This window comes from Temnothorax americanus, unplaced genomic scaffold (genome assembly GCF_048541705.1).
Source record: "Temnothorax americanus isolate GAGA-0224 unplaced genomic scaffold, ASM4854170v1 Scaffold1, whole genome shotgun sequence".
NCBI classification, from domain to species: domain Eukaryota; kingdom Metazoa; phylum Arthropoda; class Insecta; order Hymenoptera; family Formicidae; genus Temnothorax; species Temnothorax americanus.
Window position 1 is genome coordinate 5,301,239 of NW_027509230.1, and position 24,439 is coordinate 5,325,677.

The 24,439-nt window shown below is 35.2% G+C and overlaps 3 protein-coding genes across 12 annotated transcripts; 2 read left to right on the forward strand and 1 right to left on the reverse strand.

Annotated features, from left to right (window-relative positions):
• Positions 1 to 145: 145 nt before the first annotated feature.
• Positions 146 to 9,794, reverse strand: Ptpmeg (protein tyrosine phosphatase Meg). 5 transcript variants are annotated; one of them, XM_077405570.1, is made up of 18 exons: positions 9,515 to 9,794; positions 9,078 to 9,180; positions 7,833 to 8,044; positions 7,632 to 7,760; positions 7,425 to 7,473; positions 7,136 to 7,303; positions 6,917 to 7,037; positions 6,747 to 6,834; positions 6,508 to 6,660; positions 6,192 to 6,424; positions 5,938 to 6,108; positions 5,468 to 5,645; positions 5,091 to 5,258; positions 4,824 to 4,999; positions 4,544 to 4,743; positions 4,063 to 4,406; positions 3,643 to 3,927; positions 146 to 3,558 (listed from the first exon to the last, which is right to left on the reverse strand). In XM_077405570.1, the coding sequence occupies exons 2-18, from the start codon at positions 9,091 to 9,093 to the stop codon at positions 3,475 to 3,477; spliced, it is 2,775 nt and encodes a 924-aa protein (XP_077261696.1). In that variant the 5' UTR covers positions 9,094 to 9,180; positions 9,515 to 9,794; the 3' UTR covers positions 146 to 3,474. The 5 variants fall into 5 exon arrangements, with proteins under 5 accessions (XP_077261696.1, XP_077261679.1, XP_077261688.1 ...); XM_077405553.1 differs by lacking the exon at positions 9,078 to 9,180 and having other exon boundaries at positions 7,431 to 7,473; positions 7,833 to 8,036; XM_077405562.1 differs by lacking the exon at positions 9,078 to 9,180 and having other exon boundaries at positions 5,468 to 5,621; positions 7,833 to 8,036.
• LOC143897252 (46 kDa FK506-binding nuclear protein-like) lies at positions 9,779 to 14,698 on the forward strand. 4 transcript variants are annotated; one of them, XM_077405761.1, is made up of 5 exons: positions 9,779 to 9,914; positions 10,761 to 10,976; positions 11,167 to 11,256; positions 12,000 to 13,158; positions 13,330 to 14,698. In XM_077405761.1, the coding sequence occupies exons 2-5, from the start codon at positions 10,967 to 10,969 to the stop codon at positions 13,409 to 13,411; spliced, it is 1,341 nt and encodes a 446-aa protein (XP_077261887.1). In that variant the 5' UTR covers positions 9,779 to 9,914; positions 10,761 to 10,966; the 3' UTR covers positions 13,412 to 14,698. The 4 variants fall into 4 exon arrangements, with proteins under 4 accessions (XP_077261887.1, XP_077261877.1, XP_077261905.1 ...); XM_077405751.1 differs by lacking the exon at positions 9,779 to 9,914 and adding an exon at positions 10,144 to 10,309; XM_077405779.1 differs by lacking the exons at positions 9,779 to 9,914; positions 10,761 to 10,976 and having other exon boundaries at positions 11,212 to 11,353.
• An 865-nt stretch (positions 14,699 to 15,563) lies between these two features.
• Positions 15,564 to 24,382, forward strand: Dre4 (SPT16 homolog, facilitates chromatin remodeling subunit dre4). Of its 3 annotated transcripts, none has more exons than XM_077405458.1 (17): positions 15,570 to 16,048; positions 16,135 to 16,239; positions 17,716 to 17,880; positions 17,967 to 18,119; positions 18,203 to 18,349; positions 18,439 to 18,708; positions 18,811 to 20,097; positions 20,255 to 20,437; positions 20,545 to 20,676; positions 20,754 to 20,923; positions 21,015 to 21,198; positions 21,279 to 21,360; positions 21,448 to 21,613; positions 21,692 to 21,778; positions 22,023 to 22,088; positions 22,152 to 22,262; positions 22,359 to 24,382. In XM_077405458.1, the coding sequence occupies exons 1-17, from the start codon at positions 15,980 to 15,982 to the stop codon at positions 22,363 to 22,365; spliced, it is 3,384 nt and encodes a 1,127-aa protein (XP_077261584.1). In that variant the 5' UTR covers positions 15,570 to 15,979; the 3' UTR covers positions 22,366 to 24,382. The 3 variants fall into 3 exon arrangements, with proteins under 3 accessions (XP_077261603.1, XP_077261584.1, XP_077261592.1); XM_077405466.1 differs by having other exon boundaries at positions 15,577 to 16,048; positions 21,451 to 21,613; XM_077405477.1 differs by lacking the exon at positions 22,023 to 22,088 and having other exon boundaries at positions 15,564 to 16,048.
• Positions 24,383 to 24,439: the final 57 nt, after the last annotated feature.

The following is a 24,439-nucleotide window of genomic DNA, read 5'->3' on the forward strand; positions in this document are numbered from 1 at the left end:
CCAAAAAAATAATTTTTCTTAAACTAGTCAGCAATCATTGAGTGAGAACTATAGCATTATCTGTATCGATATGTACTTAACTATTTATAATCAAATACAAATAATTATAAAAAAGAATTTGGGGAAAAAGTAATTTACAGAGGACTATCTCATAATAGTTTTATTTTATATTTCAAAAGTATATATGAACGAGACTAGACATCTATAAATTTTATTACCATCAAGATTTGTGACTTACTATATTAATGGTTGTTTATATGTTAATTTGTATTATTTGAAAGTAAAATTTTACAACACAAGCAACACATAAATCGAATATTTTACTTCGTATTTAACATGACTGTGTGTTCGGGGCGTTCGGGGAGAATATATATAAGGCACTACAGTCTAAAATTTTGACTGATCATGGTATGTAAATGGTATCTAAAATAAATTGACAAAGTATTTTTATTACTTATTTCTATATATAATCGACATGCACAATATATCGAATAAATTTTGGAAAAATATTTTAATGCAATATATTGCAAAGTGTAAAGACATTGATGTAATATAACATATATTTAATTAAAATATTTTCATTTGCATATATAGAGACAAAAAAAAATATTTGGAGAATTGCATATCGTGTTTACACAGACAATTGTACAATTATCTTAAGTTAAATAATAAGTGGACCTGTGACACATAACTCTTAATGTACATCTGTAAATAGTATAAATATTAAATCCATTACATATTGCTTTTATCGTCTTTAATGTATTCGAAATTTTTGCTCCACGCATGCACATCCTTTGCACCTTTTTATGGCATCAACTTGTTTTATCTTAATATATTGATAAATTTAATTGGTTTATATTGTTTGTGTGTGGGTTTGATTTATACATGTACAAAATGTTAATTTTTGTATACAGTATATAATAAAATATAGATAGTGAAAATATATTATAGGACGAACATAAAACAAAGAGGGAAAGGTTTATGATTTACACACATATACATACATGATAATTTTGTTTTCTAATATGTACATATTTTATGATATACGTATATATATTAGTGGCGTTTCTTAATTTTTTCTTTACATATTAAAATAATTCTCAGCAATTTTGATTAGTTTTGCCAAATTAGATTTATCATATATCGAGTATATTGACATAAAGACAGATGTTTCACTTTTCCGTTCTTTCATGCACTGTAAAAAGAATATTAGTCAATTGTTGATGGAAAGTTTCGCAAAAGAGAAAGAGCAAGCAAATGTAATAGAAAGAAAAATTTATTGTATGTTCATGTAATTTAAAGACAAACTTCTATCCTTTTGACCACGCATGAAAGATTATAGACTATTGTTCTAATAATGTTTTATTGTAATACGAGTTTGTATCAATACAAAAATAGATTATAAAATGCTGATGTTAATACATACGATGAAGTATTACATTATTAAAGAGTCCAGTAAATATATTGAAAAGAGCTCGTGAGATTCGTGAAATTAACTAGAAAATTGAAAGCTTCATACAAAGAGATATGTATGTTAGTATATCCATCGGATTTACACTGTGTAAAAAATAAATAATATATAAAATCGCATATCTATTAGATAATACAGTGTCCCACATTTATAATAAACATTTAATAATAAGAAAAGAATTGTAATCTTGTAATTTGAATAGTATACCTATCTAGAGAAACCAGTTACATATAGATTTTGATCAATGCATATTTTTCAAAGAATGTAAAACGTTCTTAGTTAAAAAGTGAGATTTTTAAAGTATTTAAATTGTTTGACTGCTTTTTTAATATCATATAATAAAAAGAAGCTGCAATAACTTTCACGCTTTTACATAACTTTTTGATTAATTTCGGATACAACCATGTTCTTTATGTATACAAGATAGCTGTAGTTAGTCCGCAAGAGCTGCCAATATTGAAGATTGTACTTCGCCCTGTGCCTTTAAATAGCTTCTGTATGATTATTTCTTTATGTAGGATGAATAAAATTTCGCAATTACAAAAATCGTAAAATTTTTATCGCGTCAATTGTTATTGATAGCTTCTATAATGGCCAGTCTACAATGAGTCGTTAGTCGTTAGTCAGATGTCGGAAGAAATAGTTATAAGCGTATCGTAAGGCAATCGGAGGCCTGTAATCGGTGATCGTAAGAGATGGCATTTGGCCAATCGCTTATGATTGCCGATTACAGACTTCCGATCGCCTTATGACACGTTTATGACTTTTTCCGACTCTCTTCCGACATCTTACTAACGACTAACGACTCATTGTAGACTGGCCATAACGAATTTGGAGTCAATTGATGCATGACAAATATACGAGAACATCGGTTGTCGCGTCTTTTCGTTTTTTATTTCTTCATACTTGTTTATCTATTTTTTTGTTACAGAGAAATTATCTCCAAATTCATCCAAATCCATTGACAGTTGACGTGATAGCTAAATATCTAGTATATTAAATTTATTTAATTTGTGTATATTTTGTTTACGTCGCGTGCAATACTCCTTTTATTTATGTCATTGTATCTAAACTTTTTATCCATTATTTTCATAATTGTACTTCAAATTTGTAATGTAAATATATTAATTTATGCATTAATATTATTTTGTTGATCTCATGATTTTTCAATATATCTAATAATGAAAATTCGAAGTTTTTAATCAAATTTTCACAAAAAAAGAGATTAACATATAACTGATTAACATATATGCAGATATTTGCGTTATATATGATAGCAGTTTTTAATTAATAGCAACTTCCACTTAATGCATTAAAATTGAATTAATTAAAATAAATTTAAAATATTTCTATAAGATATATATATATATATATATACAATATCGAAGAGGACAAAATATAAGGCAATATACGCAGATATATATAAATATAGATATATTAATTTTTAAATTAATTACGATCCATTTTAATCTACGATTAAACTTTCGTAGATATATGTTATCTTACAATTTTTGTTATATATATATAATTAAATCTATTTTTATATTACAAATTTAGTAATAATATATCATAGTACATATCATTCTTTTAAGGCTTTCTAAATATGCGTCTCATAGAAATATTTTAAATTATTATAAAGCATTAATACTCGCGACAAAAAAATATGATCACATTTTGTACAAAACAATGTTTTGCATAAAAAAATAAAATAAATCACTAAAATACTAAATAGATCTTCTGTGCATAATAAAATTAAAGAGAAATGAAAATTTTACAATAGTGTATGAGAACTGGACGTCAGTTATGTATAAATGAGAGATATACTTTACGCAGAGTAAACACATCTCTGCTTTTTTTTTACTAGGATATGGTATATTAAATATATTATATTATACGTTATTGTCAAAGTATAAAACTACTTTCTAATGGCATGATGCTTGATGCAAGATGTGAGAGAAAAAATGGTATAATTACAAAATGCTGCCCATCTTGAATTTTTATTTTCATCTACTAAACTCGGGAAGTGGCTTGGCTATCCCTTCACTATAGGCTTTATGGACTGCTTCACACACAAATCTATATTGACTCTGAAAAAAATATTTCATTCAAATAAACAGAGAATTTTATATTATCTAAACAGATATAAATTGGTAAAAATAAATAAGACTTACAGCATTCTGTATCATCATTGCTCTCTGATCTCTCATAGAGCGTACAATATCTAATGGATACACTGGTTGATTAGCTTCAATTAAACACAATGCAGTTTCCATTAAAACTAATACACCGGTTCGCCCTATTCCAGCAGAACAATGCACAACCGCTGGTTCGACTATTCCAGTACGAGCTGCTCTAACGCGTTCTGTAAACGTAGTAAATTGTCGCCAATCACTAGGCACTCCATGATCGGGCCAGCTGCAATACTGCATATGTGTTATATCTCTTTCCTCTCCAGTCTGTAAAGAGATATATATATATGTATATAGATACCCCACGTGAAAATACGCACATTATTATATTATCCGATATAAAACATTATATATACGTACTAAGGAATACAATAAATTGTGACAATATAAAGCTTTACTCACATTAACATCGCGAAGTATGAATTCTCTAAAAATAAATGTATCCTCGACATTTTCTGCGGTCGATGTAAGCGTGAGATTCCTTAACGTGAGAGTCTCATTATATCCCGGCCAGTATTGGTGGCATTTCGCACGACCACGTTCAACTAGCGTTGTGAGCATAACGACAAGTGTACTACCCGCTTCTAAAACCATTTGCCAAAAATCGGCAACGGTGGAAGACAAGGGACCCTGCGTAGCAATATACCTATTAATAATGCCTGAACCTGGTATTTCCATGTTTACATAATTGGCATTGATGTAATCTCCATTCGCAGATCCCATCAAGATTACTCGAGTAACGTCATCTATAAAAAAAAAGAAAAAAAAATACACATGTACAAATTATTTCAATAGTTACTTTATTTCAGATGGATGTGAAAATATCTTTAATAATTTATTAATATAATTAATTCTTTTTTTGTTATAGAGGAAACCAACTTACACGGTGAAATATCCCGATAGCGATTTTTTGATTGATTTTCTGGCTTTTTCGATTCAAGTGACGTAAGTTCCGGATTTTTTCTATATAACTGCTCATATTGCGCGATAAGAGCACCGCTTGCTAGACCGTCCGCAAGCAGTAACATAGATTGGGCCAGTGCGTCAGATCCAATAGCTGCATGAGGCGCATCAGGTACATACCTTGCAATTCATTATAAATTAGATTTAGAGTTAAGTTCAATATACATAGGGAGAAACAATTATGATTTGGAGTTCTATACCTATAAGGCGGTTCCTCTTCGGACGTCTCGTCAGTACCAGCTAATGCATTATACAAGGCGTTAGGTCTGACGGTTAAAGTAAGTTCACCAGACCCACGATCGCGTGATTGCCGTATTAAATTTACTACGCGTTCATGCAATAAACCACTCACATCGATTCCATTGATGTAAACAACCTGCGTAAATAAAATTTGTGTTTAACAATACATAAGAAAGAAATATTAAATTATTGATGCCGATAAAAGCATGTATTAAATGATTAAGTACTTGATCTCCTTCATTCAGTTTTGGGTAACAACGATCAGCGGGTGTATTCGGTGCTACTCGCGATACTAAGATTGGCATATCCAAATCTAATCCACCTTTTACATTAAAACCAAAACGACCTTGTTCGTCTGGCGTTAGAGATATGGTTACTAAACCATCTTCTAATATCTAAAATAATAAAAAATATATTTATTATATATCTATATATATTTGTTAGATATTATGGTTCATATTTTCAACTCTCTTTACCGATAAAAACGCGCATTTATTTCCGAGATGTTATAAATTCATATACTATAGCATCTCAGAAAAAAGCGCACATTACCGATAAAAGTGCGTCCAGAATACGGACCTATATGTATTTTCGATACACGTACTTGTGGAGCTGGTGAACTCGTAGGTTCGCTGTAGTCTGGCAAATCGTAAATATTTCTTTCCGCAGTTGTATCATCGTCTGCATAACTGAACACTCGAGATCCTAACGCTGGAGAAAACGCTCCACCTTGTGTGTAGCTTCCTGTTATTTCTTCCCTCAAAGATAAAAAACCACCTTCACTATAAGAGGAGATAAATGAAACTAAAGATGCTAAATAAAAATAAACGTCAACTACAAGTTATTTTTACTGTTAATTGATTTTACAAGTTATATAAATCATAATGTAAAAAATTATGTTGCATATTCCAAAACAATTATCATTTCTTTCATCAAATTTAGATAAATTTCGTAAATAAAATTTTAATCATTTACTTGACCTTCTGTTGATTACTTATGTATACTTAAAAGGAGAGGAATTCAGGAATAGTTTTAAAATATCTTATACATATATTATTATCATATGTAACTAACTCGTCACTTGGATTTCCTTCACCCCATGCTTGACGAGGTTCGCGAGCACCGAGGGATTGAACCTTATTGTCATAAGATCGTGGAGGTCTTCCAGGAGGTATTGTCAGTTTTCCTTTGTCCTCATTAACAGGTGCCGTTGCAATAGTATGAGCAATTTTTTTACTAGGTGAACTAAATGTTTAAAAAATAATAATAAAAATCCCTGCAGAATATAGATTTGACAATATTCAACTATTGCAAATTGTTATAGTTACCGTATAAATGTTCTTTCTACACGTGCTCTATGTTTCCCATCTTCAACCGTTTGAAATTCCGTACGTCCTGAATATGTAAATCTACTACTTAAAGTAAGAGGAAACCGTTTTGGTCGCATTTTCGGACTGTGAAGTCTAAAGAAGGTATGGTGCTCAACACAGGCTTTCCACAAATTTTTGGAACTGCGATAAGTTTGCATATTAAAACCCAATAACGTGTCGTAGTTTTCAGACTGCAACATAAATTAGTTAATTCGCAAAAGTGACAAAAAAATGTTTGTTCACGTTAAACTAACTAACAAATAATTAAACTCACTTGTTCTCGTCGAAGCTGTATAAAAAACTGCTTTCTTTTAAAAGAGATTTTAACTATTTTTGACCATGAAAACACATTGATTTTTATGCCATTCTGAAATACAACCAGACCAATCGACGTAACACCCAACTGTATTTCTTTATTTGTTGAATCCTGTAAGACAAGCAAAGTATCTATGTACCTTCTATGTTTATTTTACTTTACAAAAATACTTTTCGATCTAATATATAGTTACGTACCCTTGCTTTATGTAATTCCACCCCATACATGTCTAAACGCTTGGCATGATCTAAAAAGTTAAATTCTGCATCAGCTGGTAATTGTCCCCTACGGATAAAAAAAGAATACATTTAATATTAAAGCAAATTATATAAGATTTACAAGACATTGGATATAAAGATATACAAACTTGTGCAGTTTATGCAGCTCTGATATTTTCTTCTCCATTTCTTCTGTTTGACCAGGTATCAATTGCAGTTGTGAAAGATAGCCTGGCCCATGTTCCTCTGGATGATAATCTCCTAATTCAGCTGTATATGCATCAAATAAAAAGATTTCAATTATCAACTTATTTTATTGATTTGCAGTCTAAGATTAAAATTATCGTATTATCTTTAAATACACTTACACTGAACTGTATAACTAGCAATTAAACAAGCAGTACTAGGTGGCAACTGAAGTTTTCCTTGAAGAATATCTCTACGTATTTGTAAATAGAACTGATATCTGGTATATTCTTCCTGCAGTTTACTAGGGTCGGATACATAAAATTTTACTTTAAAAAAGAAATGTCCGCCTGTAACAAACAAATATACATTGTATGTTTGCAGCTGTATAATATATGAGAAAATTGATTAGAAAATATATTTAGTTTTCATATAATTACAGATGTTTTGTTAAGAAAATAGGATCTTTACCCTTACTTCTTATCTGCTTTTTCACAGGTTTAGAAGGATCCAGCCATCTCTGCAAATATTTGTTTTAAAATTAATAACTTTTTAAATAAAATATTTTTTAACTATATTATTTTACAGACAAATTTTATATATAAAATGAAAGGAAAAAATGTTTGTTATAAAGTTTGTAATAAAGTAAATAATCTAAAACTTTTTAAGATACGTTACCATCATATCAGACGTAGGAATAGTTGCGCTAACTCCATTTTCGGCATATTGTAAACCAAAGTAATCCTTTTCAATAAGTTCTAAATGTTGAAACACTAAGTCCAATAGGACTTGTCCTTTTGCTCGTTTCTGTAATGCGTACATTCATTTTTACTTGAATATAATTATATTAGACCTTTTGAACGGATATTATGAACTTACATCTAATTGAAATGTATGCTGCGTTTCATCCAGGAAAGTAACAGTGGCTGATAAAGATTTTAGTCTGCGATTCCTCGCTAATTCAGCACCACGAACGTGGTAGCTCCCACTGGAGCCACTCAACGCTCTGCGCGATACACTCTCGATCATCTCAAATATACGAAGGCGTGTCAACCACCTTCTCGACACCACCTCTCTGCTATGCTGACCACCTGCGTTGAGAATTAAACAGATTATATGTTACGTCAATATATTATTATAAAAACACACAATGCTTTGCTGACAATTATTTCATATAATTCAATCGATAAAAAACTTGTAAAGAATCCTACTTGATATCTTTATTTTGTAAAATTTAATATAATTCATACATATATTTAAACATAAAAGATAGAAATTAATGTTACGTCAAAATTACAACATTATTATATCCAAAAGTAATACAAACAATTGTACAACCAAGGGGGGGTTAAAGATTAGTATAAATAAGTTGAAATAAATATAAAACAGCACACAGTGATTTTAGATATACATGTTTCATCAATATATTAAGTTGGTGCATATAAAATGTTGGATATTTGAATGAGTAATATAATCAAAACATTATATTCTTTAAAAAAAAAATAGCTCATTTAAACGAAATAAGGTTTAAACACGCGTTTCTTTTTTAAGCTTTATGAGCACAATAACTATAATGATCATAACTATATCGATAAATGATTAATTGTATATAAGATTGTGCTATAAAATTAATATGACCATAATATTGATACCAATATTTTCAATTGGCGACAATCCGACATTTCGTATGCACCAACCTAACATTTAAAAGTACATAAGATTATTATTATTCAAGGTAAGCTAATATAAGCTATTTAGCTTAAGCTAAAGTTCGCTGATTATTAGTAATAAAGATTTATGAAGGCATATATCTTTCTTGCACTCAAATTATTCATCAATGGATATATTTTTTATACATAAATAAATCAAGTTTTTGTTAAGATATATACTATAAACATATCACAGAAAGGATTATGTTTTTCAGCTGCGCTTTTCAAAATTCCAATACACGTTTCTCTCTTCTTTCCTGTATCCCTCACTTTTTGTACTTTTGTAAAATCTGAACTATACGTATGTACCAATTGAAATATAAGAAAGTACAGCTGAAAAGAGGTCCTCTTGCAAAAATGGCCTTATGTTAATTAGCATTTCAAATCACAAATAGATACGAAAGTATATAATTACGTTTCAGAAATGTCATTAGATACAAGTTTACCAAGATTTTGGGTCAACAGTCCAACGTGAGTTACATAATCAAATTGCCAGAATAATGTAGAACGGGAATATTCTGAAAATAATTTATATACAAAAGAGAAAGAGAGAGAGAGTAGGACTGCGACTAATCACTATCGCATAATCGGGTCCTGTAATTTTTCCACGGCTGGCACATTGATATTGACAGGTAATATTTATATGTTTACATATAATTACTATAATAAATAAAACAAGTATACGTGAAATTATTCGAACAACAATTGCATAATGATAACGCAAAGATATTATTGTACCGTCGGCATGCAAAATCATTCCTCGACCAGGCGCACGACCAGTCGGAGCAAAAGATACTCCGCGAATAAATATAATTTGAGATTCGGCAACTCAAGCCGACTAAATATACTCACATTCATGATACGTGCGACACGTTTCACGGGCGATCGCCGTGAAGCCCTGTACGCGGGACACGATAAATTGTTCCAAGCGTACATACGAGCCCGGGGGCCGCGTTCCCCTCAGAACAGCATTGGACTCTCGGGCGATACGCGCACAACGGGCTCCTTCTCATAATTGCGCGGATCCGAGCGCGGCATGACTTTCCGTCGTCGTCGTCGTCGTCGGCGGCGGCGGCGGCGGCGGCGGCAGCGGCAGCGGCGGCGATGGCAGAGCAACACGGCTGTCGCGCGTTCGTTACGCGGCACACGCGCAAAAATCGCAAATCGCACCTCGCGCGACGCCCCGCCGTGCAAAATTTCTAATCCACCACTTTCCACGGCCCCGCTTCTCTCATTCTTACCAACGTATAAGGTAAACGTCGGAGCGGTCGGAGTCGGAGGTCGGAGTCGGCTCTCGGCTCCGTCCGGCGAACGGCTACGGGGGCGCGTGCAGACGCGTGCGGCGTGCGGCGACGTTGAATCAATCGCGGATAAAAGGCATTTCCGCGCGGACAGGGGCTTACAAAAAAAAAATATATGCGCTATATAATGCGGGATCTATTCAGGTGCGGCGTACGTATGTATGCGTGCATATACATATGTATATACGTATGCATATGTGTGCGAATGAAATGAAAGCTAAGTAGCGCGCATGAAATAGCCGTGTTTTGCGAGTTGTGGAGCGAGGGCTTTAATCGGTCCCCAACATCCCGCAATTACGCGAGAAACGTTTGACGTTTGACGCTTGGTAGAAAACGCGGTTGTCAGGTATGTGTGTGTGTGTGTGTGTGCATATATGTGCATATGTATGGACATATGTAGAGCGCACGCACGAATGCATATGTGTGCGTGGCAGAAGGAGATCAAGCACACATAATACTATATATATATATATATATATATAAAACAAAAATGATAGTTCAAGGGTATGCATAAAGGCAGTAGAGCGTGCTGTCGTCGACGGTGCTAGTAATTTTTGGGCCACGATCGTGTGTGCCAGTCCTTTCTCATTACGAGAATTCGATTGGTATAGAGCGAGAAGCGTGCGCCAATCGCAAAAGAGTATGTTCGTAAAATTCGTAGGTCTGTTTGTGTCGCTTACACTTTTTGCACTTAGAATCTCTCTCTCTCTCCCTCCCCCCAACGTTCGCAAGCAACACGAACAAACCTGTCGTTGTTGGCGCTACCACGCATGCGCGGAATCTTTCTCGTTCGACAGGAGATATACCACCTCCGCTGCACGTGACCACGCGGGCAATAATAAGTAAATTCGAAGTATTCGAAATTCGAACCCGGTCGACCGCATTTGTTTGGTGGTGGGAGTCATCCAGGACGGACGAACTTCGCTTTCTTGGGCCGGCCAGTCTTCCGTTCTTGGAGTCCCGAAGGATTCTAGATTCTGCGACGAGCTCATAATCAGTCAACATGCTTTGGTGTAAGGCACACGAAAATTTATTCTGTAAATGCTAATAAAATCCGTGAATATATCGCGGCCAGGCGATCGCTATTCCGTCCGCTTTGGAATCGAGGAATCTGGCTGCACGTGTCGACTGCGTCGAGACGAAAATCGTGAAAGAGCTCTCGTGACGTTAGGCCTAAAATTCCGCGTGTCACTTGTATTACAGCGTTGGTGATGCAGTCGCGCAAGAAGTACTCGCAGCGGGTGGAAGAGCCGTTCCACGTGACCATGGCGAGTCTGGACATCTCGAAGACCGGTAAAGATATACAACTTACGACGCTTTCGTGAAATCCCAACAGCATACCTGAAACCCGCTTTGTTTCCATCTTAATACGTCACACGTCACACCGCGTGTATGTACATATACATCTTTACGTGTTCGCGCGTAACGGCGTACACGCGATGCGAATTCGAACGATAACAACAAATACAGTTCGAAAAAGCCTTGCCCTGGGGGCGTTAATTTTTTTCATTTTATTTCGCTCGGTAGTGAAAGTATTATCCCAAAACTTAACCCCTCCTCCTCCTCCTCCTCTCTAATGTCATTTCAAGAGAGGGTCTGTTTCTCTATTGCTGCACTAGCTTCAAGAATTATTCACGTACTAAAACGTGTGACCGCGTTATTTACTGTCAGTATTGAAAATGTACGGTGCGCGTGACATGCACACTTCTCGAACTAATGCAGCCAGTGCAGCAATAGAAAAGACTTCCAAGATTTCAGCAAGTCAGGATAAATGTGCGTTGTATCGGATGTTTTTTATTTGCATCGCGAATTGTATCCCGCGCGACAATGGCTGCGTTCAGCAGAGAAAGCTTTGCAACTGTTGTTTACAATTTTCGTGAATTTGACGAGTGTGTTGTACTCTTAGCTCCGGCTAAAATTAAAAGCGTACACAAATCAGATTCACGACTTTTACAACTTGTTGCAAAACAGTTTTCCCTGCTGAACGCAGCCAATTGTGCTTGAAAATCCTTATCGTCTCTATTTTTTTTTCACAGATGATCGTCTAATACAAGTAATGGTGGTTTTTGGTGGGAATCCAACGAGATATCTGCTTTGCTCTTTAAACAAGAAGAACGTGTGGCAAGTACCGCTCAACTTACACATGGAAAAGGGAACTTTTATAACACTTTCGTGCAATGGCGGAGGTTACGTACACTTAACTGGGTATTACAAAAATCCCAAGTTAAGCGATCCGAGCGCTGTGATATCGAAAGTTATACCTGCGCATATACATGAAGACATAAATACTATAGACGACACAAAGGACTATTTGAAACAGAACCGTGAGAAAGTAGAATACCAAAGAATAATACATGGATCCTGGCTGGTACAAAAGATAAATGCAGACGGATCCTGGCTGGTACAAAAGATAAATCCAGAAGAAGAATACGAAGAAAATGAAAGAAAAGCCAAGTCGAAAAGAAAAGCAAATTCTCAGGAAGACCAGGCAGCAAAGCGCGCGAAACCGTCGGCTAACTCCAATGAGAATCGCAGTAATGATGATAATTGTGATCGGAATATAGAAAATTTAGGAAAACTTATTGAGGAGAATAATTATTACATTGAAAATGGGGATAACTCCGATTGCGATGAGAACGAGGGCGACTCAGATTACGACGAGGATGAGGACGAGTTTGATTGCGATGAGGATGAGGACGAGTCTGATTACGATGAATCCAGTAGCTTTTCCAGTGATACTACTTATTATATGTCAACATCGTCGTGCTGCGATAGTGATGATGATGAAATGAAGATGCAAAATGAAGAAAACACATCTCAAGGGGAAGAAAAAAATGAAAAACGGCAAGGGAAGAAAGTAACCGGAGAAGAAGCTGTCGAGAAACAGAAAGATAAGAAGAAAAAGAAACGGGAGCGGAAAGGAAGTAATAAATGGATTATGTCCAGTGGTGTACGAGTGGAACGGCTAAAACCTGGCGCCGGCAAAGTCGCGGAAGTGGGCAATTTTGTCACAACTTATTATATGGCTCGTTTCATGCTTGGGTCTGAAGTAGCAAAGGTCAATCGGTGTTTAGAAGGACGTGGCTTTAGATTTAAACTCGGTGCGGGTTGTGTGACCCGCGGTGTGGACGAAGGAATAGTTGGAATGAAAGTTGGCGAAAAACGTCGTCTTATAATACCACCGAGAATGATGGGGTATGTATAGCATTCGCTTATGCCGCTTGATCGTGCATTCCAATTCGTTTCACGGTTCTATATTTTAATGAAGGTTATCTTCACGATTTTTTTTCAATCTCTTTAATCAAATGTGATGTCTGTCACATTACTTTGAAAAATATGTAAATTTCGTACATTTTTCTTTTACAGAAAGAGATCTAGAGGCGCTAAACCACGTGTCCCTCCTTGTTCCACACTTGTATATGACGTCGAACTTTTAAAAGTCAAGTAAATATTAATAATCTAGATAATTCTTGTAAATAGTTTAAGGATCTTTTTTCAAATACGTTCCTCACGACTAGTACCTCAATAGGATAAGAGACATTTTTTTATCTTGTGTTTTAATCTTATTTATGTAAAGGCAAGAAATATTTTCTCAGAAAAGCGAATAAAACAAGAAAAAAAAACGTTTTATATAGAATTATCGACATGTCTCTTGATACTAATAGCCGTTGCACAATGCTAGGCAGTAGCGATAGGCGATAGCGATTGCAATAGCGTCAAAATACAAATATATCGTAGACTCGAAACTTTTAAAACTGGAAACGCGTGTCTCAGCACAAATCTGAATGCTGATTAGTTGGCTACAAGGCGATAGATATAGAATTCGTCAGAAATTTCATCGCTATCGTCGCATTGTGCAACGGCCATAACTTGGTACTAGCTATCGACGTATCTCCTTTTTGTATCCTCTCAAAAAATATTTGTCAAGTCTAAAGATTATCATGTACAATTTTTAGAGTAAACATTTTGAAGTTCCTATAGATTTTAGTCAATCATCGATAAGATAGCGTTTATAAGAATTGTTCAGAATAAATATTCATGATTATTAATTGGCAAACTCTTAAATTATTGAAGAGATATTATATAAACATCGACTGTCTCAATGATATTTTCGTAAATATCAGTGATTAACTCATGATATAACATTAAATTTACAATTTATCTTTATGGATGTTTAATAAATTAATATTTCTCTATAATTGTGCAATTAGATTGTAGAACCGTTCTTTTTCTATAGTTACCATTCATATGGACAGTACGACATGGACAATAGCAATTCAGTGCAAATTTAAATAAAGTATTTCACATTGTAGATGAATATACATATAAAACATCCAAGTAATAAGTCATAAATTTAATGTCATAGGTTGACCGTTAAAACTTTGGCAGTCGCAGGAAGGTTGATAACAGAAGATCTTGGTGTTTAGTATTAAGTAAACTATGTTTATAAGTCTTCAATAGTGATATGTCATTTTGATATTTTAACACGCACATTTTCTAGAATTTCTATTGCTCCAAATTAAATATTAGAGCATTAAAGCAGTATGAAAGTAAAATGCACATAACACAGTTTATATACGTTATATATTTATTATATTATATATATACATGAAATAATTATGTTCCGTTGAATGAATCGGTCTCTGTCATATGTGCATACGTATATGTAACAAAAAATTTCTTACAAGCTACACAACCGATAGTCTTTATACGATTTAATATGCGCTAATACGTTGACATATACAGAACAATAAATATAATTTAATTAATCGAAATAAGAGATTACCTTACTTTTTAGTCCAATCATATACAAATTGATCAACGTCCTACGCGATTCCCGGACATGTCAATAGACTATCCTATTCAGACTACAAACTTTTGATTGTTCAACAAAATGCAAGTGTCCAAGTGATAAGTACATGTTGGTTAAGCAAACCGCGTGTCCCGGCGAAAAGACTCGACTGCTCCTCGTTCGCTTTTCTTTACCGCGTCACTTTTTTCTTTCCACGACGGGATACCCGTCTCGTTGTTGCTTTCCTTTATCAAATCTGGACACGGTTGATCCTTCTCGGCCTCTTGTCCCTTATTCCTCAACTGCCTCTATCTCTCACCACTTGACCAGTAACGGTTGTATAAGGAACCTCCACATATATTAGGATTACAGGGACCACAAAGCATGGCACGCGCACCATTCCGCGTCCAACTTATTTTTACGATCTAAAATTATAAAGAAAAGCAATATTTTCTTTGTTTATAGAAGAGACAGAAAATGACAGATATATCCAGCACAGCATCCGATTGCGTTCAAAAAGCCCCCACGCGGATGACCGATAGAGGGATAGGTGGAAAACGCTGGGCGTGCGCACGAGCAGTCATGACGTCACGACACTACGCATTGCTACGCATTTAGATCCCTTCCCGCCCAGCATCAGGCGTTCAAGTGATTCCGAGAGAGCCGGCGCTCGATTGGTTGTCGCGCGAGTCGTCGCGCATTGTTCCCTTGTTCCCTAGCGTGTTGGCGCGCGGCGAGGAGGGATTGGCTCAAGCCAATCGGCGTCTCGCTTTCACGGCACTGCTGCGCGGGACGCGTTCTCCATTTCCCCGTGCGTGAGAGGAGAGCGACGCGAGCGTCACGTCACGACGAATAGTCACGATTGTCGATTCGCGGCATCCCTAGCGTTGCGTGTGTGTGGTTGCGTTGCGGGGTTTGGTTATAAATCCCGCCATCTCCGCGTTTGTGTGGTCGCACGAGTACGAGCTCACGGTGTCCGTCGCGGTCTCCGTCGGCGGTTGTAACTTGTAACTCGCGAAATAAAATCGATCTGTGTACCCGGCGCGCGAATTCACCGAGAGAACCGGGAGGGAAGGTGTGATAAACGCCGAGGCGCTACGTATACGCGTCTTCTGAATGTTTTGTTTCCTCCCCCCCCCGGCGCTTACGACGCAGGCGTTGATTATAATTTCGCGTTGAAGAAGGCGAAGGTGTCCGCGTGAGTAAAAATCCACCGCCGAAATCATGGCAAACGTGTCCCTCGACAAGGACGTGTTTTTCCGGCGCATGAAGCGCCTGTACGCCGCGTGGAAGGTAAGCGTGCCGGAAATCGCGTGCACGCGAAATCCCGGCAACCGAGAACTGTTGCGTTATCTTATACAATGTTTTATTTTCAACAGGACGGCGAGGTCGGCACCGACGACAGTTTCAGTAAAATGGATTGTCTCCTTTCCGCCGTCGGCACTGATGAGGATATCGTTTACAGCAAGTCCATAGCGTTACAGGTGTGTGTGTGTGTGTGTGTGTTTTTAAGAATTTGAAAGAGCATCGGCAAAAAATGCCCGTTTTCGGTACCTCGATTTTTGAAACTTTTTTTTATGCCAAATGGTTACTTAGGGTTGGTTTATAATAGCCGTAACCGTTGATTTAAGCTGTAATCTTTAAGAAATTGACCAATCACAGTCGAATGTGAGAAGAATAATCGACTGTGATTGGTCAATTTCTTAAAGATTACGGCTTAAATTAACGGTTACGGCTATTATAAACCAACCTTTATGATGACCCAATAATCCCTGCAAAATTTTAAGAGGAGCATACGCCTCGTTTAAGAAATATAGGGGGTCAAAGTTGACCATTTCCAATAAAAAAATATAGCAGCTTCACATTTATACTCTAATAATAATGTCCAAAAAATTCAGCCGAAATGGTTCTTTTAAGATTTTTGGCTGCTGATTACGAATCTGAAGTCAGATTTTAAAAATTCAAAATGGCGAATCCAATATGGCGGACTGATTTTTCTTAAATTCATCGGATTCACTTGAAACTCGTTACTCGGGGGTTTTGGGGGTCGCTGATTGCGAATCTGAAGTCAGATTTTAAAAATTCAAAATGGCGGATCCAATATGGCGGACTGATTTTTCTTAAATTCATCGGATTCACTTGAAACTCGTTACTCGGGGGTTTTGGGGGTCGCTGATTGCGAGTTAGATTCGTGATCAGCGATCCCAAAAACCCCCGAGTAACGAGTTTCAAGTAAATTCGATGAATTTTGAAAAAATCAGTCCGCCATATTGGATCCGCCATTTTGAATTTCTCTAAACTGACTTCAATTTCGTAATCAGCGACCCCAAAAACCCCCGAGTAACGAGTTTCAAGTGAATCCGATGAATTTAAGAAAAATTTGTCCGCCATATTGAATCCGCCATTTTGAATTTTTAAAATCTGATTTCAGATTTGTAATCAGCAGCCAAAAATCTTAAAAGAACCATTTCGGCTGAATTTTTTGGACATTATTATTGGAGTATAAATGTGAAGCTGCTATATTTTTTGATTGGAAATGATCAACTTTGACCCCCTATATTTCTTAAACGGGGCGTATGCTCCTCTTAAAATTTTGCAGGGATTATTGGGTCATCATAAGTAACCTTTGGCATAAAAAAAGTTTCAAAAATCAAGGTACCGAAAACGGGCATTTTTTGCAGGGGGCTTGCCGATGCTCTTTGAAAGCTGAGAGGACTCTCCTCGCTATGAGTATTTTGTAAAATAGACGCGCAACATGTGTGCTAATTTCTCCAAAAATCCTTTGTGTATCTTGAATTATTTATTCACTCGAAAAGGACGTTACGTAATAAGATTTTATACTTAATATTTGTCAAAGATATATCAATGACCGAAAATTAACTTACTGGAAATGTTAAATATAAGATACTGTTTTATTTTTATTGATTTAGAAATAAACGTATGAATGTGCTTTGTTTTAGACATGGCTGCTTAGTTACGAACTTACGGATACTATAATGTTATTGGCAGAGGATTCCATCAACTTCTTGGCCAGTAAGAAGAAAATTGAATTTCTGAGAAAGGTGGAAAATCAGAATTCCGAAGATACAGGAGTACCATCTGTGAAATTATTTGTGAGAGATCGGGTATGTATGTTGCACGACTTGTCCGAGAACACGTTTAATTTCGAACGCGTCGGTAGCATATTAAGGAGTACTTGAATATCTTGCAGACTGACGAGGACAAGGCAAATTTTGGAAAACTCATCGAAGTGATGAAGCAAAGTAAAAAAGGCAAAACTTTGGGAGTGTTTTCGAAAGAAAATTACCCAGGTGCTTTCATGGATGCATGGAGAGCCGCTTTAAAGAACGAATCTTTTGATACGGTGAGCAGGCAAAACAATAGAAAGTTTTACTACGTGTAGAAGTTGAAAAAGTGTAATGTCTTTATCTTCGTGTGATTATACAGGTTGACGTAAGTGCTGCAGCTGCTTATGTCATGTGCCCAAAAGAAGACAGTGAGATAATTACCATAAAGAAAGCTTGTCTGATATCTGTGGACGTTTTCACCAAGTATCTTAAAGATCAGATAATGGAGATCATAGATTCGGATAAGGTATATTTTCTACAATTCTACATGAGCTGTATTTGTAAATGAAGACGGAATGCGGAGAGAAACATTGCGGTTATATATCTCAATTTTAGAAAGTTAAACACTCAAAACTGGCAGAAGGTGTAGATACAGCTATCACAAATAAGAAGTATGTAACTGGAGTAGATATTACGCAGGTAGATATGTGTTACCCTGCAATTATACAAAGCGGTGGGAATTATTCGCTTAAATTTAGCGCTGTTAGTGACAAAAATACTACTCTTCACTTTGGTGTTATTGTTTGTTCGTTGGGAGCACGTTACAAATCCTACTGTTCTAACATTGTGAGAACTCTGTTGGTTAACCCCACAAAAGCAATTGAGGTATGTAGAAAATACGGAAACATTACGAAAGATAAATACCTGTATTACTGAAATGAAATTACAGACATTTTTAATATTATAATTTATAATATATTGTTACAGGAAAATTATAATTTTTTGTTACAATTGGAAGAAGAGATCTTGAAAAAGTTAATTGCGGGAACAAAAATAAGTGAGGTATATGAGGCTGGTATTAAATTTGTGAAAGATGAGAAACCAGAAATGTTAAATCATTTGACTAAGAATTTTGGATTTGCTATGGGCATTGAATTCAAGGAAAGTTCTTTGCTGTTGGGCCCGAAAATTCATGCGGTAGCTAAGAAGGGCATGGTATTTAATGTTAACGTTGGTCTTGCAAATCTTGCTAATCTAGATGCAACGGATAAGGAAGGAAAATCATACGCCCTTTTCATAGGCGATACAGTTATAGTGAACGAGGGACAACCCGCTACTAATTTAACGCCGTCAAAGAAGAAGGTGAAAAATATAGGCATATATGTGAAAGATGAGGAAGATGAAGAAGAGGAGGGAAGCGGAAAAGAAAATGAGCCAAAGCCAGAGATCTTGGGACGTGGAAAAAGAACGACCGTAATAGAATCTAAATTGAGAACAGAGCATAGTTCAGAAGAGAAGAGAAAGCAACATCAGAAAGAGTTGGCGCAACATTTGAATGAAATTGCTAAGGCTCGATTGGCCCAGCAGTCCGGTGGTAAAGAACAGGAGAAGATACGTAAATCAACAGTATCGTACAAAAGTTTGAGTCATATGCCACGCGAAACGGAAGTCAAGGAGTTGAAGTTATATGTGGATAAGAAATATGAAACTGTGATCTTACCCATTGCTGGTATTCCAGTACCTTTCCACATATCAACAATTAAAAACATTTCACAGTCAGTAGAAGGAGATTATACGTACCTTAGAATAAACTTCTTTCATCCTGGCGCAACCATGGGACGAAACGAAGGTGGATCTTACCCTCAGCCTGATGCAACATTTGTTAAGGAGGTAACATATCGAAGCACAAATACCAAAGAGCCCGGCGAGATCTCCGCACCGTCGTCAAACCTGAATACAGCCTTTAGGCTAATTAAAGAAGTCCAGAAGAAGTTCAAAAATCGAGAGGCGGAAGAAAGAGAAAAGGAGGATCTTGTTAAGCAAGATACCTTAATATTATCACAGAATAAAGGCAATCCAAAATTAAAGGACTTATATATTCGACCGAATATTGTTGCAAAAAGAATGACGGGTGGTTTAGAAGCGCACACGAACGGATTCCGCTATACTTCAGTTCGCGGCGATAAAGTAGACATTCTTTATAATAACATTAAGAATGCTTTCTTCCAGCCATGCGATGGTGAAATGATTATACTACTTCATTTCCATTTAAAGGTATGTATCACATTGTTATCTTAAACAAATATTTTTTAACATCTTACCATTTTATCATGTAAGAATGATATTAATTTTTAATGAAGAATATGTGAATTGCATATCTATATCGTCAATATGTAAGTACATATCTAAAAATATTTGTGTATTTTTTCAGCATGCTATTATGTTTGGTAAAAAGAAACATGTAGACGTGCAGTTCTATACCGAAGTTGGAGAAATTACTACAGATTTAGGTAAACATCAACATATGCATGATCGCGACGATCTCGCAGCTGAACAGTCGGAACGAGAACTGAGACATAAATTAAAAACCGCTTTTAGAAGCTTTTGTGAAAAAGTGTGTATAAATTTGACTTAATTAACTTATTGCTTATTGATTTACTATTATTATTGATTTTACATTTATTTCTATTACTTAACGATTTTTGTCTGCGTTGTATAAAGGTTGAAAGCGTGACAAAGCAAGAGATAGAATTTGATACACCGTTTCGAGACTTGGGATTTCCTGGTGCACCATACAGGAGTACTGTCTTACTTCAACCAACTAGTGGATGTTTGGTTAATCTCACAGAATGGGTAATTCATCTTGATAAAACTAAGTTAATATTTTCAAGGCAAAGAGAATATTACATTAATATCATGTTCGATTTTAGCCTCCATTTGTCATTACCTTAGAAGATGTTGAATTGGTTCATTTTGAAAGAGTACAATTTCACTTAAAGAACTTTGACATGATTTTCGTTTTCAAAGATTATCATAGAAAGGTAGCGATGGTAAACGCCATTCCTATGAACATGTTGGATCATGTCAAGGAATGGTTAAAGTAAGTGACATTATTTAATGTACAAAGTTGACAGTCTTTATATTAAACAGTATAATTTACATAATTATTAAATTTATAATTTCTTGTTTAGTTCGTGTGACATTCGATATTCGGAAGGTGTCCAGTCTTTGAATTGGACAAAGATCATGAAGACTATAACGGATGATCCCGAAGGGTTCTTTGATAGCGGAGGATGGACATTCTTGGATCCAGAAAGCGATGCTGAAAATGAAGAAGTTGAAGATGAAGAAGAGGAAGAAGATGATGCATACGAGGTTCGAGATTTAGACAAATAAGATTGTCTGAAAACATAGGACTGATAAATATATTTTATATGTATTTAATTTATTTACAGCCATCCGATTTCGAGAGCGAGGAAGAATCTGATGATGATTCTGAATATTCCGAAGCTTCTGAAGATGATGATGATAGTGAAGGTTCTTTATTCGCAATTATTGTATTATTTTGTATTTATTTTCTAATTTATTCATTTTTCTTATGTATTTTTTACGTTTTTTTTTAAGAAGAAGAGTTAGACAGTTCTCAAGAATCGGGTAAAGATTGGTCGGATTTGGAAAGAGAAGCGGCCGAAGAGGACAAAGAAGGGGATAATTGTTATCGTGACGATTATAGTTCTAGCAAAAAGAAGAAAGCGAGCCGAAGACAAACTCCATCTCCTTCAAAAGATAGGTAGGCATAGATATATTTGTTATTTCAATGTACTTATTGAATATTGACTTCAAATATCTATTCTTTGTTTCATATAAGACATAACTCTAAGCGCAAGAGTTCCTCGAACTCAAAGAGTAAAAGTTCATCCAACAGTAAGGATAAACGATCACCGGACAAACACAGGTAAATATAATCCCTTAGAGAGCCGATTTCAAAGTCTCCGATTAATGTGATCCTCCGATTAAACTCACTCTGCATCTTTTTCTAACTGTCCCCCTAGAAAGAGACGAAGAGTGAGTTTAATCGGAGGATCAAGTTAATCGGAGACTGAAATCGGCTCTTATAGTTTACAAATAGTAGATATTTCCACGTAAAATAAATTTTCCTGTTGCGAAATTATATCGAGTTTTGTGCTTGATAATTAAAGAACGGATCGATCACGGAGTGGGGGCTCGCACAAGAAAGGGTCTCCTTCCAAATCATTCAAACACAGGTGATTACCGACAAGTTTTATGTTTTTGATGTTACTATAATTGAAATTGATTTGTTTGTTTAGTCCCAAAAAGAGTGATAAACACGATAAAAATAAGTCGCATTCTTCGTCCAGCGGCAAGAAACGTCCTCGTGAACGGAGCTCGGAAAGAAGCGACCGATCTAAGAGATCTAAGTAAGTAATAACTCTAATAGATAGTAATATATAATAAATAGTACTCGTAATGATTTTAAGTACTTGGTTACATGTTTAACTATCAAATTTTTACAGGAAGTAAATGAAGGAGGTCTGCACGGTGAGAAAAGAGCACACAGGAAATTACTGCAAATACCATGCTGATTCCAAGTAAAGCTTTCTTAAGATATAGCAATTTGTAAGAATAGTACATTTTCTTGCATTGAGTGAGCAGAGCAGAAACGAATCAATTAGTGTTATATTTTAAATAATTATTTTTTTTGCCGTTCGAGTATTGATACTATTTACGTTCGTACGCACTTAGTTGATAGTACGTAAAAACTTCACTTAAAACAATGGTGTATTAATATTCTCATGTTTCTGATATTTGAGATTTCAAGTATACATAATAAAATTTTGTATGAAGTCAAAATGTGTAGGGATGTATGCGTATTATATTTTAATTTTGTTTGTTATATTTCTTCGACAAAGTTTCGGGAAGAATATGGCTTTTCGTTTTCTGTAATTTGTGCACACACACATTTAATATTAATATAGTTTCTAAGATTAAGTATATCTCATTCCATCTCTTATTCGATAATATAAGAGGACTTGCATTATAAATATATGTCTCATAAGTTTTCCGTGACACATACAAGGTATATAAAGACAAATGAATTAAGGAGGTTCGATGGCTACAACAAAATGCAGTTTTATGAAATTTTAATATGTTGTTCTAGAATGCAAAATAGAATTATGTGACTTTTTTAGGAATTTTTCATCGTCCCGTTTTGAAAAAAATCTACTCCAAAAATTTAAAAAGTACAATTTTTGGATTAGATTTTTTTTTAAATGGAACGGTGAAAAATTCCCCTAAAATTCACATCAATTCTATTTTGCAGTCCAGAACAACATATTAAAATTTCATGAAACTGGCTGCATTTTTAACATAGGTTTTTATGGGAAATGATATATTGCATATACCTTCAGAATGAAATAAGTGCAAGAAAAAATGCAAATGATAAGGAAAGAAAAATATGCACATGTAACTTAATAATTTACAAATAAATGAGCGAAAGAAAGGGGAAGGTTACCGCACATTTCGTAGAAAAATTAATTATTAAAGCATAAATTGCTTGATTTTTCGTCTGCTAGATTGCCACGGTCATGAACGACGTAAACAGCAGCACGCATTATACGCACGCGGCGATCAATCAGAGCAATCCCCTTCATTTCCACTACTTCAAACGCTAGTGCGCTGTTTCCAGAACCCCCGCGTCCCACTACTCCCTCCGATGAAGCCATCGAACCTCCTTAATGAGATAAATTTGGAGTATTTGTTGTAAAGAAATTGGGATTTAGAAAAAAACGTCTCATGGCTTGCCATGATATCTTAGAATGTATGAAAGATACTCAAATTTGCATCAGTACTGAGATAAGAAATATAATATAGAACAGCATTAATATATAAGCATTTCCGATGGAGCTTAATTATTATGGATGGTAAAGAAAATATAACAATAGAAATGCAAGACAATGTACTACTAATAAATGCGATTCATCACGTTATATGGGTCCTGATAGAATTTTTCTTGACGCTTACTAAAAATTTAAAATCTCTGCGTACTTTAAAGTGTCGTCATTGGGTTTATAATTATAATACTTAATATTATTTGAGAAAACAATACGTCTTCTATGACTTTTTGTATGCTTTGATTACTCAGAGAGGTGGAAATACACTTGCAATTCCCCTCGTCGAGCCCATGCATTATGTGTGCTGAGAAATGAGAGGATCATCGATTCGAAAGATGAAGAAAGCCGAAATGAATCGGAAATTGTTCAAAACTCATTTACATAGTTCTCAGATTTGTACTTTAACATAATAAAACCGTTTTTAAGTTATTTAACATTAACGTAAATGTCATTTGTGGTTTTTATATTCCAAAATGTATGTAATGTTGATACATAAAAGTGATTGTTTTTATTAAAACGCCCCACTTACTCGTGAACGAAATTCATCATTGTTATACGATAGTGTTGTATACTTCTAGAAAAACAAATGATCTGAGTACAATGTATGTGCGAGAAATTGCAGGAAAAAAAACGATACAAGAAACTAATTATGGTAACTATTTTTTATTAAACTTTTGTAACAGATAGCATAAGATGATCAAAAC